General features: G+C 36.1%; 1 protein-coding gene across 1 annotated transcript in view; it reads left to right on the top strand.

Moving 5' to 3' along the window:
* LACTB2 (lactamase beta 2) overlaps positions 1-25,713 on the top strand; it is a 43,963-nt gene extending 18,250 nt beyond the window's left edge. The window contains exons 4-7 of the mRNA XM_021002097.2: positions 9,086-9,264; positions 16,882-17,030; positions 24,153-24,234; positions 25,203-25,713. Of these exons, the coding sequence (XP_020857756.1) occupies positions 9,086-9,264; positions 16,882-17,030; positions 24,153-24,234; positions 25,203-25,246 (454 nt within the window). The 3' untranslated portion in view covers positions 25,247-25,713. The remainder of the gene's footprint in view (positions 1-9,085; positions 9,265-16,881; positions 17,031-24,152; positions 24,235-25,202) is intronic.
* The last annotated feature ends 319 nt before the right edge of the window (positions 25,714-26,032 follow it).

Raw genomic sequence — 26,032 nt, forward strand, 5'->3', positions numbered from 1 at the left:
GTAAGAAGTCTTAGACAGATCAGTAGCTCCCAAGAGCATTCGTTATACAACGCTATAGGAACTTACTTTCCTAAAGATGACACTGAATAATCAAGGAAAGATTAAATCATGTTTGGTGTACTCTGTTTAAGAAGTTAGGGGAGTATTTAATAAGTTAGCAAAAAGCTGAAAACAAAACACGCTCAAGAATTGAGAAATGGCTGAAAAAACTTTAGTACATTAAATATTATTGTGGCATAAGGAATGACAATTATAATAAATTCAGAGAAACATGAGAAGTGAACTTGCTGTTCTTTTTTTCTAACTTTTAATAGTATTTTTTCCAATTAACATGTAAAAATGAATGTTCAACATTCATATTTGTATAATTTTGAGTTCCAAATTTTTCTCCCTCCACTCCCCAAGACAGCAAGCAGTCTGATGTGTTATACATGTACAACCATGTTAAACATATTTCCACATTAGTCATGCTGTGAAAGAAGAATCAGAACAAAAGGGAAAAAGCAAAAAAAAGTAAAAATAGCATACTTCAATTTGCATTCAGACTCCATAGTTCTTTCTTTGGATGTGGATAGCATTTTCCATCATAAGTCTTTTGGAATTGTCTTAGATCATTGTATTGCCGAGAAGAGCTAAGTTTATCCTAATTTATCATCACACAGTGTTGCTATGTACAATTATCTCCTGGTTCTGTTCACTTCATTCAGCATCAGTTCATATAAGTCTTTCCAAATTTTTTCTGAAGTCTGCCTGCTCATCATTTCTCATACCACAATAGTATTCCATTACATTCATATACCACAGCTTGTTCAGCCATTCCCCAATTGATGGGCATCTCCCCAATTTCCAATTCTTTGCCACCACAAAAAGAGCTGCTATAAATATTTTTGTACATGTGGGTCCTTTTTCCATTTTTATGATCTCTGTGGGATACAGACCTAGTAGTGGCATTGCCTGATCAGAGGGTATGCACAGTTTGGTTGCCCTTTAGGCATATGAACTTGCTATTCTAATATATAGCATTTCATGTGGCAGACAGCCTGTATAAAGGTTAAGAGAAGGAGATAAAGTGCTATGTGGGAGGGAAAGTAAAGCCAGTTTGGTTGGAAGGTATGGGTAAGGGGGAGTAATGTGAAATAAGTTTCATTTAGAGCTTGCCTTACTTTAGATACATTTTAGTCTTTTTGGTAATAATACTTTATATTCATTTGACATTTTTTAAAAAATGTTTTATTGGTGCTTTTTTTAAAAACACCTCAGGCACTTCCCAATACTTCCCATAGAAAACTCTCTTATAAATAGACAATTAAACAAAGCAGATTGTCCCATCTACAACACCTAACAATGGATGCAAAATTACACACATGTAACCTGCCACTTCTAAGGGTAGAAGTGTATTTCAGTAGCTCCTCTGGAATTAAAATTTGGTCATTGAATTTAATATAAATTTAAATACAATTTTATTCATATCTTTTGTTTCTACAAAGCCTAAAACTCACCCTATCCGTCTCCTACTGCCTCTCAAAAAGCTTGCTCATGTACTAAGTATAGTATGGTTCAAGCATTAGTACAGTATAACAAGGAATTTTTTTAAAAAGCAGGAAGAGGGGAAAAAATCCATAAAAATTATCAATACATCAAAAAAATCTGAAACTATGTACAGTATTCCACACCTATAGACACTCCACTCCACCCTGCTTTACAAAATAGGGGGAGTTGTCTTCTTATATCTCTTCTTTGCAGCCGTACTTGTTCTTTGTAATTTTACAACATTCAATTTCAGTTGATTTATGATTGCTGTTTCATTTACATTGTCATAATTGTTGTATTTATATATTGTTTTCTTGACTCTTTACCTTGCATTATAGTTTATATGTTTTCATATAAAATTTATATCTTTTCGTGCTGTTCTTATATTCATCATATTCATTATTTCATACAGCATCCAATAATCCAACAAATCCAATACAATAAACATGTATTAAATGAGTACCATGTGCCAGGTACTGGGGATACAATTAATAAAAAGAAAGACAGTCCTTGCCCTCAAGGAGCATACAGTCCAAAGGGAGTGGACAATACACAAAATGAGGCAGGAAGTGGGGGGGAGACATTAAACTAAGGGGTTAGGGGGGACAGGTGTGGATTTTGTTCTATGGAGTTGAAAACAGGGCAGCAGAGGCAAAGTGGAGTGATACTTCATTGTATTAATTTACCAGAATTTGTTTGGATGGCTAGATGGCATATTGGGTAGAGTACCCAGCCTGGAATCAAGAAAATTCCTTTTCCTGATTTCAAATCTGGCCTCAGACACTAGCTGTGTGACCCTAGGCAAGTCATTTAACCCTGTTTGCCTCAGTTTCCTCATCTGTCAAATGAACTAGAGAAGGAAACAGCACACCACTCCAGTGTCTTTGCCAAGAAAACCCCAAATGGGGTCACAAAGAGTTGGTCATGACTGAAATGACTGAACAGCAAACCACAATTTGTTTAGCTGTTTCCCAGTTGATGAACGTCTTTGTTTCCACTTCTTTGCTACCATTTATATAATATTTTAAAGCTTTCAAAGAACTTTCACATACTTTATAGGATCTTCACAATAGCTAGTCCAATCAAGCAGAGATTTTTTTATACTTTTAAAGATGGAAAAATTGAAGTCCAAAGGTTATGACTTACTCAAAGTCATATATCTAATATGTACCAGAAGTCGGGACTCAAACCTAGGCCTTCTGACTTCAAATCTAGTAAATATGCTTTCCTCTGATAGGCATGACTACTTCTCAGGAGATGCCTTAGTCTCTTAAACAATTCATTTAGAAATCCTCTCTTAAGGTAGGATAATTGTGCAAAAAAAAAAATCTCCTTTTTTTATTTCTTATTAGCTTCAATTTCGAAGTGTAATATTTTTGGCTCATGTCCTTACATTTTAGGGGTATGCTATCTCTAGACCTATAGCCCCTTCTTATACAAGGACTTCAGGTCTTTCATCAAGTGTACCATTGGTATTCCACTTATGGAGTAGGGGTTGCCTTGGCAAGCAGGTAGGGACAGAAGTAACTGCTTCACCAAGTCCTTTGTCTCTAATTAAAGAGACTGTATAAAAGAAATCACTGCACTTAGCCTAACTCTGAGTAATAATAATGACTAGAAATAATCTTATTTCCACAAGAAGCGTTTAAACGATATCAAAGAGGTCTTAGTTCATCCATCTGCCTTAGACAAAACTAATATTTTAATCTGTCCTAGAGAAAGAGGCTTTCTAGGTTCCAGCATTGTGGAAAATATCCACTGCCCTTCATTTACTACTTGAATAGTAGCAATATTTAAATTGTACTACATACTATTAAAATTTAATATGACATGCAGTCATCCCATTTTTAATAATTGCATTATAAAGAGATCCCATCATGTTAAGTTTATTTAATTTAATGTAGATTACAATGGTAGGTGAGTATGTGTCTTGCTAATTTTTGTACCTGTAAATTCCTCCCTACCCACGCCTCCACCCCTGTTAATTAAAGGTTTCATAAATAAGAAAGAAAAATGTTTTTTTAAGTTCTGACATTGGCTTTTTTACTGGAAAGAATACTGTATTTTAATTCAGGAGACCTGAATTTAGATCTAAACTTTGATGCTTATTACTTTTAACCATAAGCAAGTCATCAAAATTCTCAGCTTGAGTTTCCCTATGTTTAAAATGAAGATAATTCTGCTTGTACTACCTACTTCACAGGGTTGTTGTAGAGGAGTACTTTGTAAACCTTGAAGCATGCTTAACTGTTAAGAAGTAGTAGTGGCAGTGGTGGTGGTGGTGATAGTAGTAGTAGTAGTAGTTACATGGCTGCTGCTCATACTACAGCTTCTTGGAACCACAGTTTAGAATTGAGTGAGAGGTGGACACCAAAGGTAGGGAAGCAGCCCTGAAAAGAGTGTGACAAGCCCCTCACACCAGAGGTCCTAGTCTACCATGAGCACCCCGTTCACCTTCTCCAGGTTAAGGTTTACCAACAGGTTTCAGACCCATCCAGTGAGTTAGGGCAATATCTATTCCAAACAGGTAAAGATTCCCCTGCAGAATGGGCAGGTGAGAACAGTTTGTTCCAACAGCCATGAAGGTGGCTAAAGCAGGCACTGTGAAGCACTTAGAGCTTTGTCAGACATCAAAGACACCACGGGCATCCACGGCTTCTCAGACCATCACCAGTCGTCCTGACTTTTGTCTTGCCACTGGATTTTGATGACTCTAGAAAAGAAAGAGAAGCTGACAACTTTGTGCAACCCTGTTTCACTTAAATCCAATTAACTCACAAGTCAACACATCATCCCCTGATGTCACTGATCCTCTTCAAAATGAAGGATGAACAAAAGTAGTATTACATGTGACTCTGGGAAGGTATAATGGGAAGCCAACCTGAAGAACTAGGAGCCCTCAGAGTGGAGAGCAGGGAAGTGTATAATATAGCCTTTTTTTTTTTTTTTTGGCAAACTCAGGGGGGGAAAAAAGCCTCTCAACAAGTCTCCATGCCTCTGAATATCACCTTGCGTTTTATTAGTAGTAATAGCAACAATAATAGCTGACATTTATAGAATTCTTTAAGGTTTTTCAAAGTACTTTATGTGTGTTATCTCATTTGTCTTCACAGTTACCCTGAGATAAGTACTACCAGTATGTTTTTCATAGTATATAGCCATAGACTTAAACCTGCCTTTTCAGAACTTTTAAAAATCTGTTCTCATACAGTCTAGCATAAATGTCTGATCATGCTTAAAGAAATTACTATACATATATGTATATTATTATTATATTATATTATATTTTATTTTATTTTATTTTATATATATATATATATAAAATCTGGAATATTCTCACATAACCTCAAGTATTTTTAAGGACACCTAGCAGTTGACTAAATAAGACTGAGGAGATATTTGCTATTGCACATTCTTATGAATCACTCTTCAGTTTCCACTGGATTCAACTGATGTGTACCCTAGGGTTATCCTATGCCACATTTGTCTTGTAAAGCAGAAAATTTGAGTCATATATTTGCAAGACATCAGTTCTGAAAAAAATATTACGTTTCACACTACGTTGGCATCTATATGTTATTTTTCATCTTCATATCACACTTATGTGCAAAATTTTGTTAAACCATCTTACAAAGGGCTTGTTAAATACTTAATAGAATGATTTTTAGTATTTCAGCAAAAAAAGGAAACTCCAAATCATTTCAGTTTCTTAAAAGCCTTTAGGTTTTTGGCAACAGCCTTTAAGATCTTTATAATGTAGTTTTGTTTGCCCATCAGCAATAAAGTTCCCAGAAAAGCTGTCTAGCCAAATAACCTTTATCACTGGGAGGTGTTGCCTCAGGCCCATCTAACCACCATCACCTCTAATAAAATTTTGTCCCAGTGAGGTGTCCCAGCATCAAGGTGACCTGGGATCTCAAGGCTCTATGGAAACAGCATAAGCTCTGACTTGTGCTGTCAAGTTGGAAAGGCTTTAAACATGGACCCAGTAATGAATCATGTGTTTCCTAGCCAGGAACCAGCCAAGCTAAGTTGACCACTAGGTAATGATTTATTTATTCTGCCACAGCAATTCGTGAAGACATTCTCCTAAGAAGTGGCAAGATTGTGTACTATAATTATCCCTTTCCTCATTGTATGAAAGAGAAGATATGACAATGTGATATAGTAGATAGAGTGTAGTAGATAGGGCACTGGACTTAGAGTCAAAAAACCCAAGTTTGAATCCAGTCTCAGACATTCACAAGCTCTGTGATCCCACACAAGTCACTTAACCTCTAAGGACCTCAGTTTCCTTGTCTGAAAAATAAGGAAGTTGTACTCAATCCGTAAGGTCTCTTCCAACTCTAAATTGATAACCCTATGTACACAAAACAATACAAAATGTAGTAAGAATTCAGAAAAGGAAAAGAATGCTCCTGGCTAGGGAGGGGGGGACAGGGAGGGCAGTGTAGCTTATGGAAGAAATAACATTTGACCTGGACTTGAAAACTAATTTAATCCCAGAGGAAGAGGAATAAATCACAGGCAGCTTCAGATCATTGAGTGTTAATGATTAGGACAATAATAATGCTATTAACAGAAGTAGATGATATAGAAAGTCAGGAGTAGGGAGAGGTTTGGGGGGAAATATGTTGAATTTGGTTTTGAATATTTGGGTGTGAAATGAAAATATCTGTGTAAACAGAAATGGGGGTCTGACAGACAAGATGCTAGGGTTGTACTAAAAAGCCAAGAATAAAAATATGTTTTTGTTCACACTTTGGTTGGAAAGGATAAGAGAATTATAGACAAATGGTAGACTTTTTTTATCTGAACCTTTATTTTTTTTAATTGAGCAAGCTAAATGTTGAACTTTTATATTATGTAAATGTTATCAAACCCAGAAAATAAGTGACCAAAGAGCCACAGAGGTTATACAACCACTGCTAACTCTGGGAAAAGAAAAAAAAAACCTCACAATGGTTAGAAGCAAAAATCTTTCTTGATTCCATTAGTGGAGAGAAACTAGACACATGTGCTGAGGTCTGCTCCGATACCAAGGAGATCTCCCCACAGTGAGGCCAGGCCTTGATACGTATAGCAGTAGCTATGCAGTGAGCTGTAGATATGGCAGTGAGGGTGTAACAGCAAAAATGAGCAAAATGCTTGATTCGTAGCAGGGTTTCATAACCAGAACATGGTTCCTGCAGGTACTTGTGCAACTCAGGGACCACTTGGGGCTGATGTGAAACAGTTCTGGGATTTTGCTACTGCAGAGTTCATCCAGAGAGTGAGCACAAAGGATTGTTGTTATGCCAAGCTTGGGGCGCAGCCTGCTTGCTGGGCCTTAGCTGTTCAAAACAGGCTGTTTCCTAATAATTTTTTAAAAAAGAGGAGTGAAAAGAGAGGGGTGGTCTTGGCATGGGAATCCTAGCAACCTATAATTATATGCTCAAAAAAATTCAGTCATTGAGAAGCTAACTTCAATACTTAAAAGATGTATTATTTTATCTGTTCAGGTGAGAAAATGGTCTTTGGGGGCAGCTAGGTGACGCAGTGGATAGAGTACAGGCCCTGAAGTCAGGAGGACCTGAGTTCCAATCTGGCCTCAGACCAAATACTTGACACTTACTAGCTATGTGACCCTGGGCAAGTCACTTAACCCCAATTGCCTAAAAAGAAAAAAAAATGGTCTTTGAGTTGTTATGACCAAAGAAAATTCATCACCTGGTGGCCAACCATCCAGTAATAAGCCTCTCCAACAAAGGCTGGGTTTTGGGAAAGGAACGGTGTTTTCACCTGGCCCACATTTAAAACCTTTCCAGTTTGGCAGAACCTATTAGATCTCAGACTCTACTGCCATACCTTCAACAAATTAGGGACAAGTCTACAATAAGATGAGGCCCTGGGGGGGGGGTATTAAATATATAGAGAGAAATATATAGTTGGATAGATAAAGATATGTATATATGTGTATATATGCACACTTACATCTATATATACCTGTCTAGTTATAGTAAAATTAAATCTTTTCAAAGATGACCAAAGAAGGTGTTTTACTTTTAAACTAAGTAACTTAGCTAAATAAAATATACTTTAATATTTTCATAAAGTGTATATATATATATATATATATATGTATATACACACACACACATATATACACATATATACATATATATATATATATACACACATATATATAGTGTGTGTGTATATATGTAGCTTTGAGGTGAAGAGGATGTCTTAACTAAACCCACTTAACAGTTTAACCAAGCAGAAAGATCAAAGCACAATCTGATTTTTTGCCACACACACAAAAGTCTTCTAATGCTGTCCTTAGTGTCCTTTGTATGAGACTGCCATATAACATAGTGGTATTTTACATACTTCAGTACTTTGCTACTTTGGATGAGGTCCAAGACAGTTGTGAATAGATGTGTAGTGAGGCTTATAAACATATATGTGTATTACTCTTACATAGAATATAAGGACTAGATAATCAGAATTTATACTGAGGATTTATCAAAATGAGATTAATGATATAACAATAAGATACAGGTTATGTTAGACACAATCTTATGTTAGTCAACGAGGTGTTGCAGTGTACTGGATTTGAAGTCAGAAACACCCAAGGAAGTTCAGACAGGCAGCAAGCATTTATTAAGTGCTACTGTGTGCAGGCACTGGGCAGTCCCTGTTCAAAGAGTTCGATTTCCAATGCAGGAGGATACATATAAAGGAAAGAGAGGGAAAGAAAGTACTCCTAGGGCTGGTGTCAAAAGTCCTGACAGTAAGAAGCACCACACAGTCAGGAAGGGAACAAAGCAGGACCTTCCCACAATGGAGGGTCCCACAAAGAACTTGCCAGGGGTAGAAGGGGACTGGCACGGTGTACAATACTCCAGTGAGAAGGTAGCTTTGTCATGGTGTCAAAGTCCTAAGAGTCAGCACAACCAGGAGAGGAAAGAGAGAATCCTGCCTTAGATACTTACTAGCAGTGTGATCCTGGTCAAGCCACTTAGACTTTCAACCTGTTTCCTCATCTGTGAAGTGGGCATAATAATACTCACTTCACAGGGTTGTGAAGATCAAAAGGAAGTAAAAGTAATTTGCAAACTTGAAAATGCTATTTAAATGCTGTTATCATTTTAAGCCTTTTGAGGGCAAAGATAGTATGTTTCACTCTTAGCACTAACCACTGAGTAAGTACTTATACATAAGAAGGCAGAGATCTTAGGCTCATAGATGTCCAACCTGCTAATTTTATAGATGAGGAAACTGAGGCCCAAAGAGGTCAAGTGACTTAGACTAAGTGTCTGAGGTGAAAGTCCAATGCCCTGTTTACTATACCACATTCCCCATACCACATGCAATTGATTCTTTTGGATGGTGACAGTTGCTGATCCCCAAAAGGGTTTTCCAGGTAATGGTATAACTTCCACCTTTAGAAGAAGGTAGTTTCTTTGGTCTTTCCTGAAGACAAGGGTGTGTATTAGTTGATTTCTCATTTTGGCTGCTAACTCTAAGGTACCATGATTGCTTATGACTATTTGTTTCTTTTGTTAACCAGAATTCTATACACACCTGGACACACTGATGATCATATGGCTCTGCTTTTAGAAGAGGAAAATGCTATCTTTTCTGGAGACTGCATTCTAGGAGAAGGAACAACAATATTTGAAGATCTTTATGATTACATGAATTCCTTAGAAAAACTATTAAAGGTTAAAGCTGATCTGATATACCCAGGTAGGCAACTAGTTTCAACTTGTGTACCCATTTGTCAGGTAATGGGGTAAAGTTTTTTAAAGATATACAATAATAAATGTACTTTATTCAATTCCATCCCTAAGAATGTCCCATTTTGTTAAAAATATCTAAAAAGAAGGCTGAGGGGTAAGTAAATGTCTTTCTACAAGCATAAGAGGGTTATAATATATTGATAAAAATACTGAACAGCTCTTGTCAGTTTTCAAAAAGTACAAAGGAAAAAGTCTAACACTGCTAAGAAGTCTGGCTTAAGTCAATATTTCTCAAGTATTTTGATTCCATAAATCCTCTAGGGCTTTATAAAATGAAGCAGAAAGCGAGCTAGATCAAGAGTCAGGAAACTTATTCAGCTCTTTGCCACTTTGAGCAAGTTACTTAATTTCTTTGAGTATCTGTTTTCTCATCTGTAATATGGAGTAATAATATCTGTCTTGCCACCACACACAGTAACTGTGAGGGTTATGGCCCGTAAAAAAAAAATCTATAAATTACTCTCAACCCCTACAAAAAGAAGCCTCATTGTTTGTCTCACAGGTATGTCAACCACCAAACAAGTCTATAACTCTATTTTCCCTTTATCTTAAAGACTGGGAGAAAGGGAATTCTTACAAAAATGATCTAGAAGATAGAGAAGACAGGATCTTATTCTTAAACAGGGCTTTTATCAAACAGCTACTGAGAAGCATAGTTTCTGCCACCCCCTGTAATGCCCTGTGATTCTCCGGCTGCTGACAATGGAGAAGAAACAAGCGAGGAAGGGAGCAGTTAAAAGGTTAATGTGAAGAGAAAGACCAACTTGTTGCAAGTTCCCAAAGTGTCAGACCGTGGAGCAGCATCCTGCCAGTGAGTAGCTAGGCAAGAAAGGATAAAATGGGCAATTACAGCAAAGCTGGGAGGACTTTTGTGAACTGGTGCAGAGCAAAGGGAGCAGAACTAGGAATGATTTATACACTGACAACATAATAGAGGAAAACCTTTAGAATGGTCATCAATGCAGTAATCCAAAAGAATGAAGATCTAACATATCACTTACAGAGCAGTGATGAACTTAAAATGCAAAAAGAGACAGGTGAACACGGCCAATGTAGGAATTGTTTTGCCATACCATGTAGGTATATATTAAGAGATTTCTTTTACAAGGATTTTTGGTTTTGTTTTTTAAATTAGCAAGTCCATTAGCAGGTGCTTATTCTCTAGACCAGGCACTGTGCCAAGTGCCAGGAATACAAATACAAGCAGAAAGAGAATCCTTGCTCTCAAGCTTACATTTTAATGGTGGAAGATAACACATAAAAGAGAACTGAAGGGGGGTGGGGATGGTTGCGAAGGTACTTGGTACAGCAGTATTATAAAGAAAAAATCCAGGAGGGTTGAGAATGCAGGCTAGAGAGGAATGAAGACATGGCTGGCCTGGGCCTACTCTTTAAAATAGAGGGTCTTAGAGGAACCAGCCAATGAGAGGGAGAGGCCCAGAGGGGAAAAGTTAAGTTCTATGTGTAAAATATAATTATCCCTTCCACATTATGACTTTCTCCATCCCAGTTTTAATATATCCCAGGTCAGAATAGGAAATTAAATAGGAATTTTGGAAAAGTTTTACAGAAGCCACAGATGACATGTGAAAGCCAGCAGACAATAGAGAAAAAGTTTAGAAATTCAAAAATGCATAAAATATTTGTATGATATTGTATAGTATCGACATATTTTATCTTTTAATACCCTAATAATGCAGACTTCTTCTCTGGCATGAAGGGAGGGCCAAAAAAATTTTGCACAAATTTTCCATATCATGGGGGCACCACAACCCTAATACCCTTGAAGTAGAAGGAATAACTATAGTTGTAGGAGAAACAAGTAAATTAAAAATATTTAGGAGGAAAAAGATAAGCTCTAGCAAGTGTTTTTATACTCTATCAATATATAGTAAGCCAGGCACTGTACTAATACTGGGGATACAAAAAGAGACAGTCTCTGCTCTCAGTAAAAATCTGAAAATAATGTTAAGATAAAAGACTCTTGGACAAATACTAAAGGAAATTCATAAGATTTAGAGTTAGAAAATATCTTAAAGGTCATCTAGGCCAACCCTTTCATTTTACATATCACTCAAAGCTCCAGGGGTCATTCCCCCTTGCTGACAGGCCTAGGTCTAATCCTGAGGGCCCTATGAGCTCAGATTCTCTCTCTGGTTTATTGATTCTTTCCTGAAATAAAACTTGCAAGAAAATATGAGTAAAGCTTAGATATCATTCAAGTCTAGGTTTCCCTAAATGTGGGTAGTGGTGCTCTCCCACAAAATTATGTAGTGTATGGGTATCCAGTATGTCATCCACCACAGAAAATGCCTAAGATATAAACTCAAGAACAAATATGAAAACATTAGATATTCAAATATCCCATAAGCCTCTACTTCATCCAACTCCACCCATTCTTCAGAAGGTAAAGACACTTTGTGTGAGTGTTGAACAAATACTCCCCCAATTACTTCAAAACAACATTTTACATTCATAACAATAAAATGAAAAATTACCAAGATTTCCTAGCCTCTCATGGCTTAACTTAGTTCTTCAGCTTAAGGCCAGTTCTCCTTGGAAATCCCCTTCTCAGAGAAATACACTGTGAAGGAACTGTTTTCACTCCAGAAGACTAATGTCTGACTCAAATTCAGGGACTCTTGCTTTCTTAGGAACTCAAGAACTTTCATTTTTAGGAACTCATGGTCCAAGAACTCTCTTCTCAGTCTTACCTGAGCCAGCTTTTCCTACAAGTTACTTTTAAGGAGGATAAATCAGAGGAGACCTGGATCAAATTAAGGAATTTCCTAAATAACCTGATAAGTTTATAGGATGTACGATCCTGATCAAATCGAGGAGTTCCCCTGTCAAATAGATGAGATTATAGAGCTTGGGCCATTGTTTGCTGGCAAATGATGGAACACAAGGAACTCATTGATTGGCCGATAGAATATCAGGCACACTTCATGGTCTATTAAAACAAGTTGTCCTCAACCCCTGAAACTTTTTTGTTTTATTGTAAACTTATCAAAAAACTAATTATTAACTTAATTATCAACAAATACATATTTCAACATATAAAGAACAAGAAAAAATCGTTAGAGAAATTGAACTGTTTTGTAGAGTTTGTTTTTTTAGAAAGTATATATATATATGCACATATATAAAATTTAGCAAGGTAGTAACAAAGCTACTCTGTGTCCCATTCTGTGCCATTTTGTTTTCCTCTGTGCTTCTCTTACTAACCTACCATCCTGTTACCTCTTGGAAAGGTGAAGCTTCTCTCCTCTACCCACCTTTAGCAAATATGTATCATCCAGCAAAACAATGGCCGTGCCTGAGAATGCATATCTCATTCTGCATCCTTGGTTCATTACCTCTCTGCTCAGAGCTAAGAGGTAGATTTCACCAGGAATCTCTTGGAAGTCACTATTGATTCGGTGTTACTGAGTCCAGGAATACAGAGAGGGGAGTAAGACTACAAAGACTAGATTTTGTCAGCATAGGGAACACCTAGACAAGAAACTCCCTCTGCTAATAAAGATTGATAGCCTCTCCAACTTAGGATCTTAAAAGAATAAATGTGTTGCCTGGGGTCAGAGTCAGTACGTTGTCATTTCTCTTGGCACAGTAATAGTACATTCATATGTGAAAATTTGTCCAGCTTTTCAACCAAATGTTGGGTACTATTTTGTTTCCAGTTCTTCACACTACAAAAAAATGCTGTAGTAGTTCCTATACATATAGGTTAAGATTTCAAAATAGTAATTGTGGGAGAGGTTGTGAGGGAATGGGCTCATAATGCACTGTTGGAAGAGCTATTCAACAATTCTGGGGGGCAGCTAGATGGCGCAGTAGATAAAGCTCCAGCCTTGGAGTCAGGAGGACCTGAGTTCAAATGTGACCTCAGACATTTGACACTTACTAGCTGTGTGACCCTGGGCAAGTCACTTAACCCCGATTGCCTCATCAACAAAAAAGAAAAAAAAACAATTCTGGATAGTCTTTTGGAACCATATCCCTCCCTTACTTTTCTTTCAAAGATCCTGTCACTGTCTATTTCCAAGTGGGATTTCTCTTCCGCCTAATCCTTTATAGAATACAATGCAACTTATAATTTTCCCCCTATTTTCCCAATCCTGAAGGAAGCATATAGTCAATTTGTATACAGATGCTAAAATGAGGTCTTTGGATACAAAAAAGACTAAAGCATTAGTCATCAGTATTTCACTTCAGAAAATTTACCTCACTCAACCTCTCCTGAATAGTCAACCTTAGGGCAATGGCTCTGCACAGAAGAGCAGGATGAGACCAGGCACAGGAGGTAGTTGATAAAGAGTGGGAATGGGGAAGGGCAGGCCAGGACATTGAGTCTATGATGATGTGTGCTGGGGCTGGAGAAATAGCAGTGGTGTTGGAAAAAATGAAGACTCCATTTGCCTTTCCCTTACTTGGTTACTGATTATTCAGCTACTTCAAACCCTGTCATGGATCTGCACCTAACTGGGACATAGAAGCCTCAGGCTTCTAGAAGCAAGCTGAAAGAGAAGGGAAAATGAAGCAGGGGTTCCCAAATTAGGGAAGGAAGGATTTTGAAAAGTTCTAATAGCCACCATTCCAACAAGGTAAATTAATGGTTCCTTAGTAACCATACATGGTAGAGTTACCTACATGCATTTTGTTAAAAAAAAAATGGAAACCAGAAGCTTAGCTACTATGCTTTTTAAATTTTTCATTGCTTATTTCTAGTAAGTATCTTACACAAACTCATTTACATGAAAGATTTTTCTATGGAACTCTGGGAAGTCCCTTTTACAGAATAATCTTCAAGGTGGAAGGGATCTCCAAAGTCCATCTACCATAGCTCACATCTAAACAAGAATTTTCTGTACCTATTCAACAATTCTTCCTATAGCCTTTACTGAGAGTCAGGGACCTCATCATCTCTCTAGATAGTCATTCTACATTTGACAACTTTGATTGTTGACATTTTTCCTTCTATCAAGCAAAAACTGGCCTATTTACAACTTCCTCCTATTCTGTCCTGTGGAGCAGAACAGAAAGGTGGATTTCCTCTTTCTAATATTTGAAGATAGCTGACATGGCCTCCTAAGATTTCTATTCTTTAGACTATTCATCTATAATTCCTTTATCTGAACTTCATGTCTTTTAAATGATTTCACTATTCAAGTCACCCTCCTCTGGACACTCTCCAAGTTAACATTATTCCTAGGATTTGGCACCCAAAAATGAACACAGTATTTTAAATGTAGTGTGACTAGGTCAGAATACAATAGCACTGTCACCATCCTGCCTAATCATGAATACTATACCTCTCTTAACCTAAAATTGCATGTTTGAGGGGCTATCGTATTACAATGTCAACTCATGTTGAACTTTTTCTCTCATAAACCACCACTTACTGATGCTTCTTCCATATTGTACTTGTGAAGTTGATTTCTTGAACCCAAGATTAAGATTTTATATTGATCCTTATTAAATTTAATCTTATTACATTCCATCCTGTGTGTAGCTTTTCAAGACCGTTTTGGGCCCTGACTTTTTTATTCAACATGTTAGCTGTACCTTCTAGCTTTGTGTCATCTGCCAGTTTGATAAGTATGCCATCATAGCTTTTGTCCAAGTCATTGATAAAGATGCCACATCTTGGACATTTATCACAAGCCCAAGATTATAATAAAAATAGTTAACATTTACATAAGGTTTTAAGGTTTGCAGAGAGCTTGACATATATCATCTCATTTCATCTTCACAACAACACTTGGAATTAGGAGCAAGTATTATCCTCGTTTTACCAATGAGGAAACAGAGGCAGACAGACTTTAAGCAACTTGCCCAGAGTCACATAGCTAATAAATATTCAAAGTCTTCCTGACTCTAAATCCTGCACTCTGCCACCCAACTTAACTACAGATCCCTGGGACACTTCACTAGAGACTTTCCAAGCTGACTTTGAATCATTAATAATAACTTCTAGCCCACATTTCTCTGTCTTTTCCACAGGAATAGCACAGGAGGAGACTTTGCTAAATGCTTTTCTAAAATCTAAGTAAACTGTATCTTCTAACCCTCACCAAAAAAAAGTAAATGATGATAATTTGGCATGACCTGTTCTTGATGAAGTCGTTCTGGATTGTTTTGATCCTAATACATTACAGAATTTTTCCAGGAATTGAAGTCAGGCTGAGTGGTTTGTCATTTGGAGACTCCAGTCTCTTGTTCGTGTTCTCTCTCTCTCTCTCTCTCTCTCTCTCTCTCTCTCTCTCTCTCTCTCTCTCTCTCTCTCTCTCTCTCTCTCTCTCTCTCTCTCTCTTCTCTCTCTCTTCTCTCTCTCTCTTTCTCTCTCTCTCTTCTTTCTTCTCTTCTCTCTCTCTCTATTTCTCTCTTTCTCTCTCTCTCTTTCTCTCTCTCTCTTCTTTCTCTCTCTTTCTCTGTCTCTCTCCTCTTTCTCTCTCTCTCTCTCTCTCTCTCTCTCTCTCTCTCTCTCTCTCTCTCTCTCTCTTTCTCACTCTCACGCTTTCTCTCTCATTTAGTGCAGAATTTGACCTTCAGGCTTATAGTATTCATCTCCACCATCTTCAGAGATCCCTGGTAGTGGCTCAACAGTAACACTGCCAGTTAGTGCCTTTCGATGTAATTCATCTAAGCCTAGAGACTTAGAATCATTGAAAGCAATTACTTATTCTCTTCCTACCTACATCCCTATTTGGGGGACAATTTCTCACTATTCTGGAATGGAGGGATGGTATTTTCTATGAAAATAGATTGTTTTTCATTACCTTTTTAAAATGTCACTTTTTTAAACCAATCATGCATTTTAACCTGCATACTACATTATATTCACTTGTTAGTTTTTATCTTGTATGTATTATTTTACATCTTAATGCTATAGGAAAATTACACTCATTGAAACAAATAGGGAGGAACGTCAATATGAATTAGAGAATATTATAAAGAAATGTCTTACTGCCTCCTAAAGAACTCAAACTAGGTTAATGAGTTGGTGCTTAGACCATGCCTATTTTAATAAATAGAACAACTTGTTCTATTAATATAGAAATTGTACATCTGTGATTTAGGCCTCTTGAAAATATTTTGTTCTCATGTATTTTAAATATCTTTCCTGTAGTCTGTTGTGTAACCAATTAATTTGTTTTCTTTATTTAGAAATGGTTTATGAAACACAACAAATACCAAATTGCTTAGACCTATCCAAATTTCTAAATTAGTAAAGTTCAAATATGAGGTATTGCCTTATGAGTTATTTTAACAAATCTCAGTCACTGATAAGGAAATATGATTTTACATTCTCATTATTCATTCTATATTTATTGCTTTTAATGTACATAAGTACATTTTTACATATTTTACTTTAACATAATTCTGTTCTTTTAGATTATTCTTTAAAATGTATTATAATTTTATAGCAGTCAGAAAGATTCATATCTCTTAGAACTATGATAGGTTGTTTCAGGACATCTAAAATTCTTTTAAAATTGGTTGAATAAATAAGTTCTTTTTATCTAAATGGTTTGTGTTTTGTAAATATATTTTAATTTAGGACATGGCCCAGTCATCAGTGATCCTGAAGCTAAAATTCAAGAATACATTTCTCACAGAAATGCACGGGAACGTCAGATCCTTAATTTTTTTCAGGATAATGCTGGAAAATTATTTACTGAAATGGACCTTTTAAAGATTATTTATAAGGTAATTCAAATTTATTATATGGTTTGTATAGCTCCAAAATTGTAGACAAAATTTCATTACTGTTATATATCATTGGCAAAGTATATAGTGGTACTAAGCTGATTATACACAGTCACAACTCTCTCACTAGAAATCACAACTTCTAATAACCTCATACATCTAGAACACAGCCTTTAATTGGGGAGTAAGAGAAAAAAGGCCTCTGCACACAAAAACAGCTGTCACGAAGCCAGGCACAATAAAACCTGCATATTTTACTTCTTAAAAAAGTCTGGTTGACTTAAGTTAGTTGTATCACATACAATTCTAACAAACAGTCATCAAGTACCCAACCTACAACAGATTAGAGGCTGAAAATTATAAAAGAATCTAATAAAAGCAGAGTTTTTAACAGCATCCAAATGTGACTGTTGGCAGCTTGCTAGTGGAAGGAAGAGTATAAAAGACCAGCATCTTACATACCTTAGTAGTCATGAAAGTATTACTATATTATAGCACTGTAATAATAATTGAAGATGATGATAAATATTATAATGCTGTTTAAGAAAAGATTTGTGTTCATTATATTCTGAGAAGTAAGGGAATAGGTAATGCATTTTAGACAAATTTTCATAAAGAATAGTTTTAATTGTTGATATTTTGATACTTCAAAGTAAACTTCAGTCAAATGGAAGATCTCCTTGTGTGGGACATCTCATTTTCCCCATGATATCAAGTAAATAAGATATTACAGTATCTCACAGTGTTTTTTCCTGAGGAAATCAGTTGTCACAGTCACTCCTTCCTACATAATATAGCTAATCAACCTGTCAAGCTTAACTAAAAGGTACTAGCAAGTAATTGAGAAAAAAACTCTTATCACAAAGAAATTAACTTAATGGATTAAGAGGTAGAAGTATTAAAGACCAAATTAAGTCAGAGAGAGAAAAATTGGGAGCTTACCCCATTACCACCAATGATAATATTTATCAATCAGATTTTAAAGAATGACAATCCATTCAAACTAAGCTAAAGATAAAGGAGGAAGGGAATGTGAATATATCTACAAAAATAAGATTATTTTTAAATGGAATACTTTGGTATGGTTGTTTACAAAAAAACAATAATTAAAACTTCATAGAATAAAGAAGTTGGAAGGGGCTTTCAGAGTCCATCTAGTGAGTCCAGCTCGGTCTATAGCTTAAAAACAGTTGCTTCTACAATATCAGCTGTACTTGAAAACCTTCAGTAAGAGGAACCCCACTACTACTCAGAGCAGTAATTATAATTAAAATTATAATTTTTAAGTTTTTCCTCAGGTAGTGCTAAAAATCTATTCCACTGCAACTTATACCAATCACTTCCTGATTTTATCTGCTAGGGTTAAGTCTATTCCTTCTTCCAACATAAAATACCTGAAGACAGCTATTGTCTACCCCTCTATTTTATTTCTTCTCCAAACTAAATAACTTCAGATCCCTCAGTTAACATCCCTCCATATAGCTTGATCTCTAGTCCCCTCACCACGCTGTCCACCTTCCTCTGAATGTACTCTGACTTGTCAAGGTCTTTCCTAAAATATGGAGCCTAGAAGTGAACACAGTATTATCACCAGGGCAGAGTAGGATAAGACTATCACTTTGTTCAGGGAAACTGCCTTTCAATGCAGCATTAATTTGGGGGCAGCCTCACAGTGAAATTTCATATTGATTTGGTAGTATACCAAAAGAAGAAAAAAAAAACCTCAGACTTTTTTCACAAAAAATATTGCCTAGTCAAGTATACATATACCCAATCTTATATTTGAGTTTAAGAGAATTAATTTGTAATATTTCAAATGTATCCCTATTTCATATGAGAATCAGTTCAGTGTTGCCTGTCAAGATCTTTATCTGGATCTTGACTCAGCTGGGAGCCCAGACTCTCATCACCTACAAATTAGATAAATATACCATCTGTATATTCATCCAAGGCATTGATAAAAATGTTGGGAAAGCTGAGATCTGTATATTCATCCAAGGCATTGATAAAAATGTTGGGAAAGCTCAGATCTGTATATTCATCCAAGGCATTGATAAAAATGTTGGGAAAGCTCAGGTCCTTGGGAAACTGCAGTAGAAACCTCCCACCAAATTAACAATTGCAGATTGACCACTCTTGAGTCCAGTCATTAAACCATCTTCCTAACTGTACTGTCATTGAACATAGCTTTTTTCCATTTTTTTTTCCACAATAGTATAAGAGACTATGCTAAATACTTTGCTGAAATCTAGGTAAACTATACAGCATTCTCCTGATCTAATGCTTACTACAGAGGCTGGTACCTGGTAGGCATTTAATAATTGCTTATTGGTTGACTGGTCTACCAGCTTGGTAACCTCATTAAAAAAGGAAATGAGTCATTCTGGCATGACTTGTTCTTGATGAAGCCATGCTGGCTTTTGGATGATCTGTTCTCTCAAGTGCTTAATTTAGTCATTGGTACTAAATGAAATGTTTAGGGAGATTATTAGTTCCTACACCAATACCACTTTCAGTACAATGCACAAGTTTGTTTGTTTGTTTATTAAGGTGCTTCAAAAGCTAGACAGCAGTAAATCATCATTTAGTCCACTTAATACGTTGCAACTCACTAAAAGCAGCCTCTTGAATCATTTAACATACATCTTAGTGATATATTTGGGAATGCTTTAGGAATTAAAGAAAAAGACTGTCATTTGATCATAAATCAAAATGGCTAAGTGGTGTACTGGTAACAAAGAAATAATGAGGCATACTCTCAGTTACTAAACAGGGACACTGGAGAAATTAATCTTAATATTCAGTTTTTAATATGTATGTATATTTGAAAGCTTTAGCACATGCATAAAATGTAAACCTGAAAAACTTAATATTTAATGTCTTTACTGCTCTTTGTCAATTTGATTAAAAAAGGTAATATACATTTATTATTCAATGGATATAAATAATTTGACTGTGCCCAAACTGCTAACAAATACAGATTCCTCCTATGAATTACACCTTCATAATTTTTCATAATCATTTTTAATTTTTTCAACACAATTTTATTGTGATAAAAATCCAAGGAGAAATCCGTTTTCAACCTACTGAAATTGTGTCATATTAACTAGTATTGAATATATATTGGTATGTTCTTCTTGTAAAGAGTGGAATTTTTTTTATTATAAAAGTATTTATTATAAGGAGACATGCATTTAACTCAATAAATTTTGCTAATAATTTCCACACATCAAAATTCTGAATACTTATTTTTATTATTAGCTCATCTGTTTCATGGGAAAATAATTTTCCCATTAAAATCATTTAAAATATAGACCAACCTTCAGAATAAATGATCTAAAGAGAAATTTACAAACCGTAACAAACATTTCCTTCTACTGTGTACTAAGCACTGTGCTAACAGCCAGAACCCTGCCCACAACTAGCTTATAATACATGTTGGGGATACACATCAACACAAAGAGTTGTCATCAGTAATTTTGCATTAAATGCATTAGAGAGTTACAAAGCAAAGTTCTATTTGAATTTGAGTGATGCATTTAAGTTGGACTTAAATGAAGGGGAAGGAATTCAGCAGATGAATGATAAAAGGAAACATTCTAAGCATTGAAAAAAGCTGGGAGTGTAATGCATGTCTGTTGGGCAGCATATTTTCATTTGCCTGGATTTTACATTTAAAAATAATTACTTTTAGAAATCTTTCTTTTCCTATTATTCACGTGAAACCCCCTTTGTGACAACTACCAAAATGACACATTTTAAAATAATAAAGTTGAAAAATATTTATGCAAAAATATCAAAATACATATCAAAATACTTACTGAAATGAGATGACAAATGTTACAAATAAAATTATTGCACATTTCTGTTTTCATGGCACTGCTTTTTCCTCTGGTTGTACCTATTTGGCCACTTCCATTTCCATGTTGTCTTTCCCATTAACTGTGAGTTCCTTTAGAGCAGAGAATTTTTTTGTTTGTTTGTTGTGCTGTGTTGTGGAGTTTCATTTTTTTCCCCTTTCTTGGTATGCCCTTAGGACATAGTAAGTGCCTAATAAATGTTGGTTGATTGACTGCAAAACTAGATGTTTCAAAGGTAGATTCTCAGTCATAAACATTTAGTTGAAAGGAGCCATAGAGAAGCACATGTGCCCACCACTGCCAAACACACCCTCATTTATCTTAGAGATAAAAGAAACTAGGCCCAAGAAGGTTAAGTGATTTAACCCAGGTCACACAGACTGTCAGAGGAGGTACTTCTCATCCAACACTTTTTTTTGGAGAAAAATGGTCAATTTATAAGATGCAACGTACTTTAATATTCTGACAGTCGGCCACTTTCTCCATTCAGGTCACCCAAAAGGCATTTTTGGTATACATTGAATGGCCAATAATAGCCCCCAACCCAAGCCCTTGTGGCTCTTTGTTTAGGTTCTAATGGCTGAGAATGAGTGTAAATAGCATTTGTTTTCTTTTCTGGCCAGAAACTCTGAGTCTTTCCCTCCAAGATTGATAGTTTTATAACTGTAAATTGTCTCAATTCTTACCTAGCCCTTAGTCATTGAATGGGCATTGCCTCAGACAAACCAAAACCTGGGAAAGACTTTAATTTAGAAAGGCCAGGGTCACCCACTGAATCCTGGGCCATTGCCAGTATTGACTTTTTGTCTTGCCACTGGACTTCAGTTACTCTGACAACTTTTTGCAGCTCTACCTCACTTAAATGCAGTTCACACGCAAGTTAAGACATAATCTTCATGATGTTATTGATCCTCTTAGAGAACAAAGATCGAACAGTGACAATGGTATACATAGTGTTTATATGACAGTACTAGCCTAGGTTGCTGCAAACAGTCACTTATGTCAAGATCATAGGTGATTACCTGATAGATGCAACAACAAAAATAACTTTGTTCAATCTTTTTATTAATAATATCAAGTAAAGGGCAGCTAGGTGGCACAGTAGATAGAGTTCAGGCCTTGTAGTCAGGAGGACCTGAGTTCAAATGCAGCCTCAGACACTTGACACTTCTAGCTGTGTGACCCTGGGCAAGTCACTTAACCCTGATTGCCTCACCAAAAAATAAAAAAATTTTAAAGTATCAAGTAAAACACAAAACAAAGAAGTATACTAGTCATAGATGTATGCCACTGGTAATTAAAGGATGTGTTGAAGAGTCCAGAGGAAGTGGCATTTCCTTATAAATTAGTATCTCCAGATTTTCTTATTTTACTGATGCCATTGTAGTGATTAAGTCAAGACCTAGAACACTGCAGAGCCATAAGCCCCACTCAAGGGGGCATCCTAATAATACATACATGAAAAACCAAGTAGATGAAGAATGCCTATTGTGCAGACTATACTGTGCCTTTGGGTGGACCATGGAGGTACATATATCTTGGACAGACATTGCAGATGAACAGTGATCTGGGCCAAGAATTCTATAAACAAACTAAATTGCAGTGAGAAAACTATGCAGAACTTTGAATGGCCCCAAATTTCTACAGGAAACAAAAGCTCATCTTTTAAGCAATATTCTTCCAGTGATACCATGTGTCCGTGTGAATCATCTCTGAAAAATCTAAATTGCATGTCATCCAAAAGGCAATGGAGAGAAAACTGGACACAAAAAGTGTCATAAAAGATACATAATCAGAAAAGGAGGGTGCTAGTCATGTGTGAAAATCAAAAGTTAAACAATGGATAATCTGAATACTGTTCCAAGTGTTTGTCCTTCACAAAAGACCAGTGACATCACGGGGTCATGTCTTGACTTGTGAATGAATTGGATTTATGTGAGACAGAGCTTCACAGAGTTATCAGCCTCACTCTGTCTTCCAGAGTCACTGAAGTCCAGGGGCAACAAAGGTCCAAATGACTGGGAGATGACCTGGGATGCGGTGAACAACCATGGTGCTTGATGTCTTCCATGTCTGACCAAGCTCTAAGAGTTCTACAACTATTGGAACAAATTGTTCTCATCTGCTTATTCCACTGGGGGCAGTCTTCACATTGCTTGGGGTAGATATTCCCTCTCGACCTGGTTTAGCCCATCTGCCAAGATGGTTTTACTAGAGTGTGGCCACTTCACATGCTACAGCTTATGGGAGTCACAGGTGAGAGCTGGATGACAGGCAGACCCTAAAAAGTGGACGAGCAACCCTGAAAAGGGCTCAGCAAACCCTCCCAACAAAGGTGCTCATCCTCCCAAAACACCCCATACATCCCTGTTCTGGTACTCAGTCTGGAGAAAATGGAGAACTCTTAGACAAGAGTTGTACAGGATAAGAAAGAGTGATTGGGTTGCAATCTGCATGCCTAGAGGAAGTGTTTATACTTAAGAAGATGAATGAAATCACTGATCCATTGAAGTACTGCTGCAAACAAAACAAATCCTACTTTTAGGTTCTCAGTTCCTTTTGAGTTCACCTAAGTGGATAAATTAATTTTTCTCTGTTATTAATGTATTATCTTGCCATTTCCGTAAAATACCAGCAAGTTCTCTTCTGTTCCTCCAATCCCTCTTTGTGGTATGTCTGTATTTGTGAATGTGTTTCTGTGACCCTATGCCTTCTCCCTTTTATCCTATCACCCCTTTCTCTGATTACATTCTTGAGTCACTTTTTTTCTGTAACTTTCCTACTTACAGGGAACACACACCCCCCACCCAACCTCCGAGGGTGTTAATAGGGAAAACATTAAGACTCTCATTTATTCACCTGTGTGCCAGGAATTGTGGTAGATGGTAAGCAAATATATAACACATTCTTTGTCAATGCTCACCAATTACAGTTAGGTGGTTATTAAATATTAGATACTATCAAAAAATTTAAGTGTAAAATTTGAGTCTCGGGTGCTTATTAAGTATAAAAGTATGCAAAGATATTTTCATGTATAGATGGATGTCCTATATGATCAAGACTACTCAAAAACAGTACTTTAGGAGTTGAATATGTCAGCATAAAACAGAAAGCTTAACAATGTGAAATACTTTCATGTTACTACAGTAGCATCTCCAAATAAAACTTTTCTCTATATCACGTTGTTCCTAAGAGGTTTTATAAAATATGCCTAATGGGTTTGCAAAAGTAATATTTTTCTATCACTTTTGTTTCATATTAGAATACTCCTGAGAATTTATATAAAGCAGCCAGTATTAACCTCTCCCTTCATTTGAACAAATTAGAAAAAGATGGAAAACTATGTAAGTATTCTCTAAAAGTGTAATTCTACTCTATTTTTAAAAATTCTGTCAATATTTCCACAGTTCTTTATCACTTGCTGGTGTATAAAAAGTAAAGTGAGTTCACTCAACCCAGTTCTTTCTGAAATGCAACTTTTAACCCTCTGGCCAACCTATTAAATGTCAGAGGCATAGATGGTAGAACTGGCCAGTTGCACAGACCTAGAAAAATCCAGGGGAGGGAGGGAACACAGAGGGAGACTGAGAGTGTGTGTGTGTTTGTCTAGGGGAAACAAAGTCTTACAAAGACTTACTGGTTTTTTGAGGCTCCTAGGCCATGCAGTATACAGAGCACTGGGCCTGGAGTCGGGAACACGAGTTCAAATCCAGACTCAGACACTTACTAGCTGTGTGACCTTTGGCAAGTCACTCTGCCTCAGTTTCCTCAACTGCAAAATAGAAATAATAATAGCACCCAACTCTCAGGGTTGTTATTAGGATCAAATGAGATATTTGCTTAGCACAGTGACTGGCACAAAGTCAGCACTATATAATATTAAGTTGTTATTACTGGTCCTGTTCCATTAGAAGACGAGGTCAGTCCCAGAAGGATAACTAATCTATCCTAGGTCACAGAAGGTATGTTTTCTGAAAATAATTGGGAACAAGCCTTAGTTACCCAGGAAATAGTGAAATGGTTGCTCTAGTAATTTATTTGCTAAAAGTGAAATTAATCTATTAAAACAATTCTGTGATATATATGGAAGTCTCAGTAATCTATGAAAGACTGCTTTCTAAGTACTAATCTATAAAAGATTACTTTGTGACTTTCATGAATTAAAAAGTCTTAAAACACTTTCTAGAGAACTATCAATATTATCTATATCTACAAAATGATGCAAGTTTTCACATGAGGCATAAAACATTATTTTGTAAATAACATATCTTTGTTAGTTTAATAAATTTCTATTCTCTTTGTCTTTTCACAGCAAGCATAATGACTCCTGAAAAGAAATGGAAAGCTAAAATCTAGTTTCATGCTAGTGAATAAAGAATAAATAATCTGAAGCCTTTACTGAAGAAAATGAAAAAGAAACTAGCTACAAATAATTAGCATCATATCTACTCCATTATTAAAAATATAAGAATTTCACAATCTATATTTAGAGTATGCACTGTAATTATAATTCATCTAACTTTTTATTTTCAAGACTTTATAAAAATAGATTACAATGATTTGTGAGTTCTAATTAAAACTTCTGTACTTTAAAATTGATAAAATCAGCTTATTTTAAACAATCTGCTTTGAAAGTTGTCCACATGATCCAGTTGTTGGTAGCCAAAAGTAACAATATATTTTTCCTCAGTTACTCTAAAATAGGATTACATCTTTAATCCTTCCTACTTCTTAAACTCTAATTGTTAACACTTATGTCTGATAGATCTATATGTTATCATGCATTTATCATTTTTATTCTTTTAATAAAAGATTCAAAATAACAGGCCTTTGTCTTCAAAGAACTTATTCAAGATACGTTTCCTGTGTTTGAGGCAGCTAGGTGGTATGGTGGAGAGAGCACTGGGCCTGGAGTCAGAGTCAAATCCAGCCTCAGACACTTACCATCTGTGTGAGCTTTGGCAAGTCACTTAACCTCTGCCTCAGATTCCCCAACTGTGAAACCGGGATAGTAACAGTACCTACCTTTCAGGGTTGTTGTTGGGAGAAAATGAGATAATATTTGTAAAAGCTCAGTGCCTGGCACTAGGAGGCATGATATAAATGCCAGCTATTATAATTATTTACTCTAGGAACGAGATA

Source organism: Phascolarctos cinereus, unplaced genomic scaffold (genome assembly GCF_003287225.1).
Source record: "Phascolarctos cinereus isolate Bilbo 61053 unplaced genomic scaffold, phaCin_HiC Scaffold_4;HRSCAF=312, whole genome shotgun sequence".
Taxonomy (NCBI): Eukaryota; Metazoa; Chordata; class Mammalia; order Diprotodontia; family Phascolarctidae; genus Phascolarctos; species Phascolarctos cinereus.